Below are 16,829 nucleotides of genomic sequence, written 5' to 3'. Positions count from 1 at the left end.
GTGACAATTGTCCTGAGCCACACATTTTTTGCACATTAAGAATACAGTAATACCTTTTTATTGCATCACTCAGCTGGAACATACTAGAAATATTTAATCCAGACACTTCCTCGGCGAGCTAACCACCTTGGTGCAGGCACCGTGGTAAACCCAATAGAAGAGTACTCTGAATTCCACCATTTCTTAAAGAAATAAAGGATGTTCTTGATAAAATATCTGCAAAATTACAATATAATAATAGACACAATATCATAAAAATGTTCCCTCATTGATTAACAATATTTTAACATTATCTTAATATTATCTTTGCTTAAACATCCTATTATGATATTAATATTATCTGAATATTATTCTAATATTATCTTAGCATTATCTTAACATCATCTTAAGGGTATCTAAATCGTATCCTAACATTATCTTAATATTATCGCAATACCATCTTAACATTATCTAAATATTGTCTTAACATTATCCTAATATCTAAACATCTTAATATGATTTCAATATCTGAAAATTATTTGTGCTATTATCTTAGCGCATTATTTGAACATCTCAATAGTATCTACATTTTATCTTCACACTATTTTAATATCTAAATATCTTAAAATTATTGCCATTTTTATTTAATATATATCAATCAATCAATGTTTATTTATATAGCCCTAAATCACAAGTGTCTCAAAGGGCTGTATATATATTTTTTTATTAATCAGTCCAACAAAATAATACACAAAAATACCACAATAACACAAACCCCGTTTCCATATGAGTTGGGAAATTGTGTTAGATGTAAATATAAACGGAATACAATGATTTGCAAATAATTTTCAACCCATATTCAGTTGAATATGCTACTAGGACAACATATTTGATGTTCAAACTGACAAAAAAAATTTGTTTTGGAAAATAATCATCAACTTTAGAATGTGATGCCAGCAACACGTGACAAAGAAGTTGGGAAAGGTGGCAATAAATACTGATAAAGTTGAGGAATGCTCATCAAATACTTATTTGGAACATCCCACAGGTGAACAGGCAAATTGGGAACAGGTGGGTGCCATGATTGGGTATAAAAGTAGAGTCCATGAAATGCTCAGTCATTCACAAACAAGGATGGGGCGAGGGTCACCACTTTGTCAACAAATGCGTGAGCAAATTGTTGAACAGTTTAAGAAAAACCTTTCTCAACCAGCTATTGCAAGGAATTTAGGGATTTCACCATCTACGGTCCGTAATATCATCAAAGGGTTCAGAGAATCTGGAGAAATCACTGCACGTAAGCAGCTAAGCCCGAGACCTTTGATCCGTCAGGCTGTACTGCATCAACAAGCGACATCAGTATGTAAAGGATATCACCACATGGGCTCGGGAACACTTCAGAAACCCACTGTCAGTAACTACAGTTGGTCGCTACATCTGTAAGTGCAAGTTAAAACTCTCCTATGGAAGGCGAAAACCGTTTATCAACAACACCCAGAAACGCTGTCGGTTTCGCTGGGCCTGAGCTCATCTAAGATGGACTGATACAAAGTGGAAAAGTGTTCTGTGGTCTGACGAGTCCACATTTCAAATTGTTTTTGGAAACTGTGGACGTTGTGTCCTCCGGACCAAAGAGGAAAAGAACCATCCGGATTGTTATAGGCGCAAAGTTGAAAAGCCAGCATCTGTGATGGTATGGGGGTGTATTAGTGCCCAAGACATGGGTAACTTACACATCTGTGAAGGCGCCATTAATGCTGAAAGGTACATACAGGTTTTGGAGCAACATACTGTATGTTGCCATCCAAGCAACGTTACCATAGACGCCCCTGCTTATTTCAGCAATACAATGCCAAGCCACATGTTACATCAACGTGGCTTCATAGTAAAAGAGTGCGGGTACTAGACTGGCCTGCCTGTAGTCCAGACCTGTCTCCCATTGAAAATGTGTGCCGCATTATGAAGCCTAAAATACCACAACGGAGACCCCCGGACTGTTGAACAACTTAAGCTGTACATCAAGCAAGAATGGGAAAGAATTCCACCTGAGAAGCTTAAAAAATGTGTCTCCTCTGTTCCCAAACGTTTACTGAGTGTTGTTAAAAGGAAAGGCCATGTAACACAGTGGTGAACATGCCCTTTCCCAACTACTTTATCACGTGTTGCAGCCATGAAATTCTAAGTTAATTATTATTTGCAAAAAAAAAAAAAGGTTTATGAGTTTGAACATCAAATATCTTGTCTCTGTAGTGCATTCAATTGAATATGGGTTGAAAAGGATTTGCAAATCATTGTATTCCGTTTATATTTACATCTAACACAATTTCCCAACTCATATGGAAACGGGGTTTGTACAATTCCAATTCCAAAACCAAACCCGGCCCAGCAACATTCAGAATAGCAATCAACAGAGCACACAAACATGACACAAAACAATCCAAAAGTAGTCAATCAAACATCTTAATATTATCTTAACATTGAGTCCATACTGAATATATATATATATATATATATATATATATATATATATATATATATATATATATATATATATATATATATATATATATATATATATATATATATATATATATATATATATATATATATATATGTGTGTTATATTTTATATTGCTACTATGGTAAATTTTTAGTCCACTTAGTACCTGCATTATCCTTTCCATCCTTTGAAACTGAGCTACTGTGTGGAACAATATCCCTTGTGGATCAATAAAGTTTGTCTAAGTCTAAGTCTTAATATTATCTAAGTAATATCTTAACATTATCTTAATATTATCTTAGCATTATCTTAAAATCATCTTATTAGCTTAATAGTATCTTAACATTATCTCAACATTATCTTAATATAATATAAATATTGTTTTAAAACCTCTAAAGGCCTTAGTGGCCACATGCGTAGACAGCACCTTTTAGCTCTTATTTCCAAAGTTGTGTACACTACTGAACTGGGGTCTTATGTGCTTTCTGGACACTTATACTGCCATCTGGTGGTGTCAGAAGACAATGGAATTTGGAAAAAAAAAAGTGTTAAAATAAGAATTAGCATGTCACTAAACATGAAGTACACGATTGTTACTTATGGACTAAGTACATCATATCAAAAGATGATTCTTACTTTTTATTCTAAATAGGGTCCAATAAGCCCAAATAGCAAAGAGAAATAAATAAAAAAGCATGGAAAAAAACAGCTTGGGCCTTAAGAGGTTTTAATTAATATAATTTTTTTCCATCCATCCATTTTCTACCGCTTGTCCCTTTCGGGGTCGCGGGGAGTGCTGGAACCTATCTCAGCTGCATTCGGGGGGAAGTTTTATATCTGAATATTATATTAACATTATCTTAACATATCATAGCATTATCTTAAAACTATCGTATTCATTATCTTCACATGAACCTGCTAACAACAGCTGCATCTCTCCAGATCTTGTCTTATTGTTTGAATGCAGTATTTTACTTGAACGGCATCATTCTACGTTTGTAATAACAATAATAACATTTTAGGATGTCAGCAAAAGACATTAGACTCTTGTCTGTGGTGAAGATATCTTTGCAAGTGTCTCAGCTGCAGTCAACACCAATTGCATGTAAAAACGACGTGGATCAATAAGTTGATAGAAGAAAAGAGAGCACAAGTGTTTGCTTTTATTTTCAACCCAATTGAGCATCACAGTGTTTGACTCAAATGTGTTTTTAATAGCTCCTTGGAGTGATGTAAAGCAGCTGACCTACTGCTTTATGTGACAACAATTGATTGACTCTCAGGGTTTTATGAATACTCAAATGTGCACAAGACAAGCTGTAAAAAGCTGTGTTTTCTCCTCCTGTGTGCTCTTAGGAGTACCTGGACGTGCTGGGCAGACCCATGGTGTTGGCTGGCTCCAGAGCCAAACAGGTCCAGTGGACCAATGTTTACCAAGATGCTTTGGTAAGGAAGAACGGCAAAGACATTCTCTGCGGTCTTCACCTCCGAGGCCTCATTGTGTTTGTTCATTAGGGTTTGGGTCTTGTCATCACGGGGACAATGCCGGTCTTCAACCTCACCGCTGACACGGCAAGCTCTCAGGTAGACGTCACAAGAGGCAACAGCGCCCCTTTGAGGATCATTACATTACCACCACTGCTGTTATCGCCACGGCAGCACTTGGCATCCATGTTTCATCCTGTTGCCAAGTGTTTACTCTCAGCTTATCACTGAGGCGTAACGCACAAGTGATAGCGCTAATCAGCACATCTCCCTCTTAAGACGGCGAGGAGAGCGTCTTTCCCCGCGTAACGCTGACACTCTCTTTGTGTGTTCCTGGCACAGAATCAGCTCATCCTGGGAGTCATGGGAGTAGACATTGCCATCAACGAAATCAAGAAGAAGACCCCTACATACAGAGTCAGCAAGATTCACACTGGCATTAAACGATCACCTTACAAGCATGATGTCATCATCTCTCATCTGTCACCCTTACAGCTGGGAGCCAATGGCTACACCTTTGCTACGGATCCAAACGGTTATGTACTGCTTCATCCCAACTTGCAACCAAAGGTGTGTCCACAATGTAGATGGAATAAAAAACATTCTATTGAACGTGTCTACATCCTGTCTTGTCTACACAGATCATTAACTTCAGAGAGCCAGTCACTCTGGACTTTTTAGATGCTGAACTGGAGGACAACAACAAAGAGGAGGTTAGGAATCTATCTTTACAAACATGCTGAGACAGCAATTTTTCACTTCAGTGCTCGTCACGCACAGCTAAATGAAGCTCATAATATTAGTAACAATTACAATAACAATTATAGTAACTAGATGAGGCAAATTATTGAAGGAATTTTTTTTGTAACTGTTAAAAGGGAGCACACAATTCCTGAAAAGGCTGAATATTTTGAAGTTGGAACAGTTTGAATCAGATAAAAAATTGGGGGAGTTGTGGTACTTTGAAAAATGTCCCATTCTTTTCGATGAGAATTTCATTCAAATTTGGGAATTTCTGGAAAAAAAGGTTTTTAAAAAAAAAAATTTTTTTTAATGAATTTTTAAAATAAGTTTAAATAGTTGGTGTTGGAATTTTTCAAATAGGTCGAATAATGTTGAAGTAGTAACATTTTTAATTGAAAATCGGTATAACGGAATTCCTGGAATTTTGGGAAAAACGGGAATTTTTCCAGTTCAAAAAACAACTTCGTTTTTTGTCCTTATTAGGAGGAATGATTTGTCGTTGGAACGGTTGAAATAGGTTCAAAAATGTGGAAGGAGTAGTCGACAGAAAAAAGAGTTTGAAAAAACGGGAATTCTGGGAATTCCTGGAATTTTTTTGAACTTGAAGAAATCATAGTTTGAATGTGCAGGGTGAGTGGAATATGTTGAAGGTGGAATGGTTTGAATTGGTTGAAAAATTTGGAAATGGTGGAAGTTTGAAAAATGGCCAATTCATTTTGAATGGGAAAAATGTCCCGGAAAACCTGGGATTCTGGGAAATCTGAAAATTTTTGGAATTTGTCAAAGGAAAGCCCGCGATTCCCGAATAGCCTGAACAGTTTGAAGTTGGAATGGTTTGAATCGGTTGAAAAATGTGGAAGGTAGAGCCCGCCAAAATCTGGAGAATAATAATAATAATACATAGATACATTTTGGTGTAGAAAACCATATGTGTGAATGCTTTAGAGCAGTCACACAATAATAAGGATGATAACACAACTAAATAAAGTTCACAATAATGAAAAAATAATGATAACACAACTAGCCCATATTATAATAACTATGCAATTTACACTTAATCAAGCTCATATTGATAATAATAACAATGCAACTTACACTTAATCAAGCTCAAGGGACTAAGATCAATCCATCCATCTGTTTTCTATACTGCTTATTTGTATTAAGGTCGCGGGTTAGCTGGAGCCTATCCCAGCTGACTTTACATGAGTGGCACCCTAAACTGGTCGCCAGCCAATAGCAGGGCACATGCTGTATATAGACAACCAACCTTGTATATAGACAACCAACCATTCCCACTCACATTCATACCTATTGACAATTAAGAGTCTTCAATGAATCTAATATGTTTGGAATGAGGGAGTAAGCCGGATCACCTGGAGAAAACCCACACACGCAATAAGGTTAAATAAAGAAGATAACATTGTGAAGTCGATCAAAAGTACATCAGGAGGTTGTCTACAGCCACCGCTGTTGCCGCCAATGTTTTTGACTTTAATATGAGACAACAGTTTGCTTTTGTAGGCTACACACTAAATTAAACTCTGATAACGAATAGAGGCGTTAATTGGAATATTTATGGTTAAATAAAACAGCCATATGCTTTGATGAATTAATCACTCTTGAATGTATATTTGTTTTTTTGGGAGTATCACCTCAACGACAGCATAGTCTGACCATTTCTACGTTTAACGTGGTCCACACTAGCATTTCACTTAGCATGCATTTGTTGTTGTTTTAATGTTCTCTCCGTGTCTTTCTCTGTCTCTCGTCCTTCGCCTCTCAGATCAGAAGACAAATGATTGATGGCAAATCGGGGCAGAGGAAAATCAAGACGCTCATTAAGTCGGTTGATGAGGCAAGTCGTCCATAAACGAGACTCGCTCGTGTTTAAAGCCGCTCCTCCCCACGTTAGAGTGTCGTCAACGATACCAGACTATTATGGGATGTGCGGAGAAGGTAACGTGTTGTGTTGCATTTGACGTCAACAGAGGTACATTGACGAGGCCGTGCGGACGTACACGTGGACGCCTGTGGACGGCACTGACTACAGGTAGGTGAAAGGTCAAGAATGTAGTCCATAAGGTATTATTATTATTAAGCTGTATATTATTATTAAAAAAATTATTTTTCTCTTTGTTTTCGGTTGAGCCAGGTATTCTGTAAGGTATTACAGCCTGGCACGGTGCTGCTTCATGCAAATGAGGCTTTAATCCTCTTGTGTGTCACAAACTCGACAACAACATTCGAGAAAATCACCCTAAGCATTTTTTAATTGCAAAGGTTTTTTTAATTTGCAAACATTTGAGCTTACACTGTAATATTTGCTTTCGGCAACCACTTTGCAAATGAGGCTGAAATGTGCTGTTGAACAACCTGTAGCCTTTCTGCCAGCAGTTGTTACTGATTTACTTTTTATTTTTTAGAAGTCCTCACTCATTTGTCCAAAAACATGTCAAAAATTGTAGTACAATATTAAACAGTGGAACTTCGATTTATGAACTTGATTTGTTCTTAAACAGGGTTTGTAAATCGAAAACTTTTTATAGTAAAGCGTATTTCCCCACAATAAACAGTGTTGGGTTAGTTACTGAAAACAAGTAACTAGTTACAGTTACTAGTTACTGTATTTCAAAAGTAACTCAGTTACTAACTCATTTACTTACACCAAAAAGTAATGCGTTACTGTGAAAAGTAACTATTTAGTTACTTATTTTTTTCTTCTTTTTCTTTTAAAGCTCCCATTGATGCCCTTTTAGCCTTCATTTCAGTACTGTTATTGCACTGGAGAATAATACAATCTGTTGATCTACTTGACATGCATTTGCATCACTGAACTCTGCTAAGCCATGTGGTCTACATACAACACACAAAGACAAAGATATGTTTCTAAGGGACAATTTACTTCAGGCCAGAAGAAATTGACAAAACTATTTTAAATAGCTGCAACATAACATACTTAAGTAACAAACAGCATAATAACAACATGTCACACATAGCTGTAAACCTGGCTTCACCCAAGGAAGGCACACATGACATACACAAAGCCTAACCAGGCATTTTTTCTCTCTCAAGTAATTCTGACATTTTCTTTAGCTCGCTTTCTATTTTTTTGTCCTCACTTTCCAGGTATGTGACAATGTTTTCCGTGCCATTTGCTGTACTGTTTGACGCCGGTATCATGCTAATTAGCTGCCTGTAGAAATAGCCTGCATGTCTTCTAGCCTCCGTCAAAATCCTTAAGTGGAGGTGGAGGTGAAGTGGCATCGGAGTCTGTGTCTCTCTTTACTAGCTTCGTCGAAGCATGTTTCTTTTGTAGCTGTTTCAGCAGATTTGAATTGCTGTTTTGGGCAGTAGATAGGATCTTTGATCCAAGACACAACTTACATTTAACTAAAATGTTCTTTTCTTTGTGTTCGACAAAAGAAAAGTAGTGAGAATATCTCCACGTTAAGAAACTCGACTGCGGCTCCGCCATGATGTCTTGTTAGTAAACACAGACACGCCCCCCTTCTCTCCCCCCTCCCCACACCCAGACACACACACACCGCGCCTCTTCTCTTCTCTTCCTTGTGACACAAGAAGATTCAGAAGGACGACACTGCAACTGTCCAATAAAACACACTCAGATCTTCTGTTTCTAGCCGATACTACACAAAAAATAACGTAAAATAACGCAGTAATGCATCATGTAGTAACGGTAATTGAGTTACTGAATATAAAAAAATAACGCGTTACTAGTTACCGCCGAAAATAACGGTGTTAGTAGTCCCAACACTGACAATAAACAATGTAAATCTGAATAATTGGTTCCAGCCTTGTCAAAAGTCCCTATTTTAGTTAAGGCTTGTACACTTAGAACACAATATAAAGTGCCATAATAGCATGGTGCTGTACTATATATTAAACAAACATAACAAGGAGGCGATGAATGAACTGTCTCTTTATTAACAAGCTAAAACAACAACAACGACGAGCTGAACTGTGCTGTATGCGCAGCTCTGCCCAAACACAAAGAAGTCCTTTTGGTGCCCTCACAAACAATCAGACACCACAAAAATCCTTAACTTTAACAACCAAATTGCTAAAATAATAAACATTTTCAAATGTAAAATCCACTTACAGTACATTTACATCAGCAACAGAGCAGGAGGGGGAAATGGAGAGGAGGGGGGGGGGGGGGGGGCTGTGTGTGTGGCGTGTGTGCACGTGCGTGAGGTTTTGGAAGAGTTCCCGCTGAACGAGAGGAGGCAGTGTTCTCCACCGCTGTGAAATAAGTCCACTTCCGTATCTTTTTCCAGAAAAGTCCCGATTAAAAATTTGCTCTGGTACGAAGCCGGCCGGCTTTCTCAATCTCTTCGATACGAGCAGGCACAAAATGGCTGCCAGCGGGACACAAAATGAATGAATGAAACATTCGTACACAGAGATAAGGTTCGCACACGGAGGCATATTTGGAGCAATCTAAAAGTTTGTAATCTAAAAAAGTTTGTAAATGAAGTGGTTCTTAAAGGCCTACTGAAACCCACTACTACCGACCACGCAGTCTGATAGTTTATATATCAATGATGAAATCTTAACATTGCAGCACATGCCAATACGGCCGGGTTAACTTATAAAGTGCAATTTTAAATTTCCCGCTAAACTTCCGGTTGAAAACGTCTATGTATGATGACGTATGCGCGTGACGTCAATAGTTAAACGGAAGTATTCGGACACCATTGAATCCAATACAAAAAAGCTCTGTTTTCATCTCAAAATTCCACAGTATTCTGGACATCTGTGTTGGTGAATCTTTTGCAATTTGTTTAATGAACAATGAAGACTGCAAAGAAGAAAGTTGTAGGTGGGATCGGTGTATTAGCGGCTGGCTGTAGCAACACAACCAGGAGGACTTTGACTTGGATAGCAGACGCGCTATCCGACGCTAGCCGCCGACCGCACGGATGATCGGGTGAAGTCCTTCGTCCTTCCGTCGATCGCTGGAACGCAGGTGAGCACGGGTGTTGATGAGCAGATGAGGGCTGGCTGGCGTAGGTGGAGCGCTAATGTTTTTATCATAGCTCTGTGAGGTCCCGTTGCCAAGTTAGCTTCAATGGCGTCGTTAGCAACAGCATTGTTAAGCTTTTACAGGTCCATGGTTTAATAGTATTGTTGATTTTCTGTCTATCCTTCCAGTCAGGGGTTTATTTATTTTGTTTCTATCTGCATTTAAGCACGATGCTATCACGTTAGCTCCGTAGCTAAAGTGCTTCGCCGATGTATTGTTGTGGAGATAAAAGTCACTGTTAATGTCCATTTTGCGTTCTCGACTCTCATTTTCAAGAGGATATAGTATCCGAGGTGGTTTAAAATACAAATCTGTGATCCACAATAGAAAAAGGAGAGAGTGTGGAATCCAATGAGCCAGCTTGTACCTAAGTTACGGTCAGAGCGAAAAAATATGCGTCCTGCACTGCACTCTAGTCCTTCACTCTCACGATCCTCATCCACGAATCTTTCATCCTGGCTCAAATTAATGGGGTAATCGTCGCTTTCTCAGTCCGAATCGCTCTCGCTGCTGGTGTAAACAATGGGGAAATGTGAGAAGCCTTTCAACTTGTGATGTCACACTACTTCCAGTACAGGCAAGGCTTTTTTTTATCAGCGACCAAAAGTTGCGAACTTTATCGTCGTTGTTCTCTACTAAATCCTTTCAGCAAAAATATGGCAATATCGCAAAATGATCAAGTATGACACATAGAATGGATCTGCTATCCCCCTTTAAATGAAAAAAATTCATTTCAGCAGGCCTTTAAATCGAAGTTTAGATGTTATGTTCTGCCTCTTTAAAAAGGAACTGCCCTCTTTTGGAATTTTGCATATCGTTCACAATCCTTATCAGAGACAAGACGACGGATGTATTGTTTTTATGCATTCTAACTCGTAAATAAAAGTCCGCTTACAATGGAGCCAAAAAACTGCCAGCAATATTCCATTTACATTTTGTGACTTAATTATTAACCAAGTATTAGTGATATTGTTATTATAAGCGCTAACGGGGACAAACTATTTACAGTGGCGCTGTGATCAGAGGGAGCTAACTAGCTTATGTGGCTTTGTTGACATCCTCGACTGGTAAGTTGCTTTGTCGCCTCGGACCTCATGAAAGTTTATTCTAGATCATAAGTAATGCCTCCCACCTTCATAGTAGAAGGATGAGGACATTCTCTGATGAGTCTGTCAACTTTGCAGCCAATTTAGACACAGAAATGGTGAGAAAGACACGGAAAGTTGCTTGGTTGCCAACCAGCTCAGTGGCCTAATGGTTAGAGTGTCCGCCCTGAGACTGGAAGGTTGTGAGTTCAAACCCCGGCCAAGTCATACCAAAGACTATAAAAATGGGACCCATTACCTCTCTGCTTTGCACTCAGCATCAAGGGTTGGGATTGGAGGTTAAATCACCAAATTATTCCTGAGCGCGGCCACCCCTGCTGCTCACTGCTCCCCTCACCTCCCAAGGAGTGAACAAGGGGATGGGTCAAATGCAGAGGATAATTTCACCACACCTAGAGTGTGTGTGTGACTATCAGTGGTATTTTAACTTTAACTTTTAACTTGGTTCCACCCCCCTTTTTCTTCGCGGGGATTATTAGTCATTCTTCATCTAAACGGAAATATAAGAACATGCTGACAGTTGGTATTGTACAGTAACTGATGTTTTATTATGTTTGTTGGCTCTCATGAGACGTCCTGATGCGCTCTGAAAATTGCACCACCGTATGCTTAAAACAAGCAAAATATGTAAATATGAAATGTTATTACGAATATGCCTGTTACTACATGATAGATATACTTACATCATGTATATAACACCTTGTTGGAGGTGTTTGGATATTTTTTTGACTGCATTAAATTAGGGATGTCCGATAATATCGGACTGCCGATAAATGCTTTAAAATGTAATATCGTAAATTATTGGTATCGGTTTCAAAAATATCGGTATCGGTTTCAAAAAGTAAAATGTATGACCTTTTAAAACGCCGCTGTGTACACGGACGTAGGGAGAAGTACAGAGCGCCAATAAACCTTGAAGGCACTGCCTTTGCGTGACGGCCCAGTCACAAAATATCCACGGCTTTTGACACACTCACAAGTGAATGCAAAGCATACTTGGTCAACAGCCATACAGGTCACACTGAGGGTAGCCGTATAAACAACTTTAACACTGTTACAAATATGCGCCACACTGTGAACCCACACCAAACAAGAATGACAAACACATTTCAGGAGAACATCCGCATCGTAACACAACATAAACACAACAGGACAAATACCCAGAACCCCTTGCAGCACTAACTCTTCCGGGACGCTACAATATACACCCCCCGCTACCCCTAACCCCGCCCACGCTACCCCTAACCCCGCCCACCTCAACCTCCTCATGCTCTCTCTGGGAGAGCATGTTCCAAATTCCAAGCTGCTGTTTTGAGGCATGTTAAAAAAAATAATGCACTTTGTGACTTCAATAATAAATATGGCAGTGCCATGTTGGCATTTTTTTCCATAACTTGAGTTGAAGTTGTTCTCTTATTTTGGAAAACCTTGTTACATTGTTTAATTCATCCAGTGGGGCATCACAACAAAATTTGGCATAATATTGTGTTAATTCCACGACTGTATATATCGGTATCGGTTGATATCGGTATCGGTAATTAAGAGTTGGACAATATCGGAATATCGGATATCGGCAAAAAAGCCATTATCGGACATCTCTACATTAAATGGATGGTTGGATTTTGTTTAATAAAATTATACTCAAAACATTTAATAAAGTTAAATACAAATAAGGCAACAAAAGAAGTATTATTAGACAGATTATTACAAAAATAAATAGATGTTTTTTGTTTTTTTGAATCGATTATAAATCGTTACAAATAAGAATCGCCATAAATTTGAAAATAAACAAATGATAAAGTCAGGACATAGAATAATACCCACACAGCACGGCAACACTGAGCCATAAATATGAGTGACTAGATCCGCCTCTTTAAGCTGCGTGCTCGTAGCGACCCTTAGCGGCCGGGGGGCAAAGTATCCTGAAGGCATGACAACTAAAACAACAAGGACGCCTGCACATTTACATGCCTGTGACGCCACAAATTGATTGCCAGTCTTTTGGAAACGCTGGAATTGAAAATAAAAACATGCAAAGTTGTACCCAGTACCAGTAGTTTGTATAGTGATGCTGTTGTTGTGCTCCTGACTGTTTCAGTCTGGGGTTGGTGCTGCCCACTTATAGTGAGAACCACATCAAGGCCAACCTGAGTGACCAGATCCTGCAGGTGCAGTGTAAGTACCCTCACAGCCCCTCCTTCCTGCTCTCTCTCTCTCTCTCTCTCTCTCTCTCTCTCTCTCTCTCTCTCTCTCTCTCTCTCTCTCTCTCTCTCTCTCTCTCTCTCTCGCGCTCGCTCACGTCGGACGTTTCAATACCGGGTCTTCAACGTCAACGTTGTAGGAAGCGGATCTTTACCTTGCCCTCCTCCTCCTCCTCCTCCTCCTCCTCCTCCTCCTTGTTCTCCTCCTCCTTCTCCTCCTGGTCTTGATGCTCTCTAAAAGGGCAGGATCCAACCTGCTCCTCCTCCCCCCCCCTCCCTCCCCCCCACCCACTGTGTCCATGCTGTCCTGTACAAAACCAAAGAAAAAGTGATGTTTTTTCTTCGCTGCGGCTGAAGAAAAAAAAAAAAAAAAAAAAAAAGAAGAGCCAGAAAGGTGAAAGCTGTGACGCAGGTGAAAATAATGGTGACTTTGGACTATTATTTTGTGTTTTTTCTTTGCCAAATGCTCTCGCCTCTTCTCCACCAAGCAATGATTCTGAAGCGTGTTTTGTTCTTTTCCAAGGAAAGTGGTGAAAACTTGCATGCTTTTCACACCTTATGACGCTGCTTTGAGTTCTTTTTGTGTTCTTTTTTCTGCGTGTGAGCTTTGGAATCATTCAGCACATAAAAAGGGCCCGACGGGCCCGTCAGTGTTTGTGGTCGAATGTAAGACGTTGTTGTCCGTCTCATTCTTTCTTGCGCTTACTTTCATTTTCTACAAATACTTTTACTTTATTCTTTCCTCCTCTTTCTATTCAAGTGTTTCTTTTGTTTTCAAGGACACAATATTTTTATTCAAGCAGTAATTGAATAAAATATTGTCTGTGAACCCCATCCCCAAAAACCCCTCCCACCCGACCCCCTGTTTCTTTTCTTGCTCCTTCTCTGATGGATCCACACAGTGTCATACATCAAGGGCAAGTATACTCCATGTTGGTCCACTTTCCCTTCCTTGACTTCCTCCTTCCTACCGCTGCCTCCTCCCACCTTTGACCTCCTGCTGATTTCCCCCTACAGCCCCCCCACCCTTGCCTGCTTGCCTCTCTTCCTGCCCGTCTTTGCCTTCAGGAACCTCCCTTCCTGTCCTACTTTGAACGTCCCGCTGCAATAAAGGCTCACCCTCCTTGTCAGTAAACAGGAAGACATCTTCATCTTCTCTAATTTGTCTTACTAATCTTTCCTCTCTTTGGATGCTTCCGTCTTTCTTTCACACTCAAACATCAAAGTGTCCTTCATTCATCAATGTCTCATCTAATTCTGTCATCTATCAGTTTAGTTGAGTTTATCTGGATCCCCATTAGCTGCAGCAAACGTTATTTTTGCTGGGGTCCGATAGAAAATACAGACATGCACTCATGCAATTATACAGAACAATTAGCCGATAATCAAAAAGGGTAGATAATAAACTTCAGTTATACCAAAAAAAAGTAAAGATCAAATTTCATTGGAAGATAAAAATGAGATCATCTTAAATATTAATAACCTGTGCTGAAAATGACAGCACAGGTTCTTACTTAATGGTGTTTAATATTACTGAATGATAAAATGTTGGATCTGATTACATTTTCTATTGGTGTAATTTGATTGGTAAAGAGATTTGACATATAAATGTTAGGTAACACTTTAGTTTGGGGAACATATCCTAAGTAACACAGACTTAATTTAGAGTTATTTGGACACTAGGGGAACATATTCTAAGTAACAAAGACTTTAGGGTTAGGGTTAGGGCTGCGAATCTTTGAGTGTCCCACGATTCGATTCAATATCGATTCTTGGGTCACGATTCGATTCAAAATCGATTTGTTTTCGATTAAACGCGATTCTCGATTCCAAAACGGTATTTTCCCGATTCAAAACGATTCTCTATTCATTCAATACATAGGATTTCAGCAGGATCTACCCCAGTCTGTTTTATCAACTGTTTGCAATAATGTAAATTTGTTTTAACTATTAAATGAACCAAAAATATGACTTATTTTATCTTTGTGAAAATATTGGACACAGTGTGTTGTCAAGCTTATGAGATGCGATGCAAGTGTAAGCCACTGTGACACTATTGTTCTTTTTTTTAATTTTTATAAATGTCTAATGATAATGTCGATGAGGGATTTTTAATCACTGCTATGTTGAAATTGTAACTAGTATTGATACTGTTGTTGATAATATTCATTTTTGTTTCACTACTTTTGGTGTGTTCTGTGTCGTGTTTGTGTCTCCTCTCAATTGCTCTGTTTGTTGCGGTTCTGAGTGTTGCTGGGTCGGGTTTGGTTTTGGAATTGGATTGCATTGTTATGGTATTGCTGTGCATTGTTTTGTTGGATTGATTAATTAAATAGATAAAAATAATAATAAATAAATAAAAATAAATTTAAATTTTTTTTTTTTTAAATCGCACAACTTGAGAATTGTGATTCAAATTCGAATCGATTTTTTCCCACACCCCTAGTTAGGGTTATAGTAGTTTTGTGTTTTGTTATGTAAGAACAGACCATATTCATTAAGTGGTATTAAAGGGAGAATCATATACAACAACTTCCTTACTTAGTACTAATAAGCAATAATTCTGAGGTTATTGAGGGAAGACTCTTAGTTGATGGCCTACTAGTTGTATAATGAGGCCATGCAGAATAAGTACTTAATAATGACTAATTAAGAGCCAATATGTTACTAATTTGCATGTTAATAAGCAACTAATTAATGGTAAATATGTTCCCCATACTAAAGTGTTACCAAATGTTATTTTAATGGGATTTAGTTGAGTCTTTTTTTTTGAAGGGACAATGCACAGAAACATTAAGCTCAAAGACAGATATGTTCTGCACCAGATTATAGCTAAATAGCTCATTTCCATCTGCAGTCCCTGGCTACCTAAATTAAAGAGACACAAAAATAATGCAATAAAATTATAACATTAAATGTATACTATAGCATGTAATCAAATTAAGAAAAGTCATAAAATGCCCTTTCATTGACACATACTTATTATACAATACAACCACACCTCATTGACATCATAACACATAGACAATACATGCTCTTGTTCACATCTGTGTTGCTACTTTGGATAAAATACATTTATTTGCAGACGTGTGTCTTGTGGCCTGAGTGTATATCTGAGCTAAACAATGAATTCTGATTCTAGGGAATTTTAGTTGCAGAACCCTTCTTGAACAAAGATAGTAATAATTATAGAAACATATCAATAACCACTTTAATTTATGATGTATTAATTTAGCCTCAATACTAGAGAAAGTTGCATCCCCTAACATCGTCTACTAACTTTTGTGCATGTTGCTTCCAAAATACTACCAAGTACATGCTACACTATATTATCACTTATTGTGATTGGAATGTAGTACTTTAGTAGTACTAATAGTAATAGTTTTTAATGAACTACATTACTTATGAAATACTTTTATTTTGAAAAAAAAAAAATCATGTATGACATTTAATTTCAATAAACAACACATTTAATGTGATTCTCAGTCCTTTCAGGATTTTGCTGCTAAAATGTCTAAAATTGCAGCAGGTTTTACAGAAAGTTGCATTCTTCTATTGCTTCTTTATTTTCAATAACATTGAATCAGCTTGTGATGTTAAAATGTATTATCAATGTTTTAAGTGTTTCTTGTAACCAACCTCAGAAAGCACAGGATTTCAACAACAAAATTTTAAACAAATACTGTATTGATGTTTTACTCGTTTTATACCACACAGAGTTAAAAGTATACAGTAGAATACAGTCAAAACACATTTTTAGACCTTAT

At 38.1% G+C, this 16,829-nt stretch overlaps 1 protein-coding gene across 3 annotated transcripts in view; it reads left to right on the top strand.

The window, feature by feature from the left end:
* cacna2d2a (calcium channel, voltage-dependent, alpha 2/delta subunit 2a) overlaps positions 1–16,829 on the top strand; it is a 567,930-nt gene that overhangs the window by 511,193 nt on the left and 39,908 nt on the right. For 2 of the 3 annotated variants that reach the window (XM_062049868.1, XM_062049852.1), the window contains 9 exons: positions 3,836–3,925; positions 3,995–4,063; positions 4,307–4,381; positions 4,460–4,534; positions 4,606–4,677; positions 6,492–6,563; positions 6,697–6,758; positions 12,960–13,036; positions 13,965–13,979. In XM_062049868.1, coding sequence (XP_061905852.1) covers positions 3,836–3,925; positions 3,995–4,063; positions 4,307–4,381; positions 4,460–4,534; positions 4,606–4,677; positions 6,492–6,563; positions 6,697–6,758; positions 12,960–13,036; positions 13,965–13,979 — 607 coding nt within the window. The remainder of the gene's footprint in view (positions 1–3,835; positions 3,926–3,994; positions 4,064–4,306; positions 4,382–4,459; positions 4,535–4,605; positions 4,678–6,491; positions 6,564–6,696; positions 6,759–12,959; positions 13,037–13,964; positions 13,980–16,829) is intronic. The other variant, XM_062049860.1, reaches the window with a different exon arrangement.

The sequence above is a fragment of the Entelurus aequoreus genome, linkage group LG01 (genome assembly GCF_033978785.1).
Source record: "Entelurus aequoreus isolate RoL-2023_Sb linkage group LG01, RoL_Eaeq_v1.1, whole genome shotgun sequence".
NCBI lineage: Eukaryota > Metazoa > Chordata > Actinopteri > Syngnathiformes > Syngnathidae > Entelurus > Entelurus aequoreus.
This window is presented reverse-complemented; position numbering and strand designations above follow the sequence as displayed.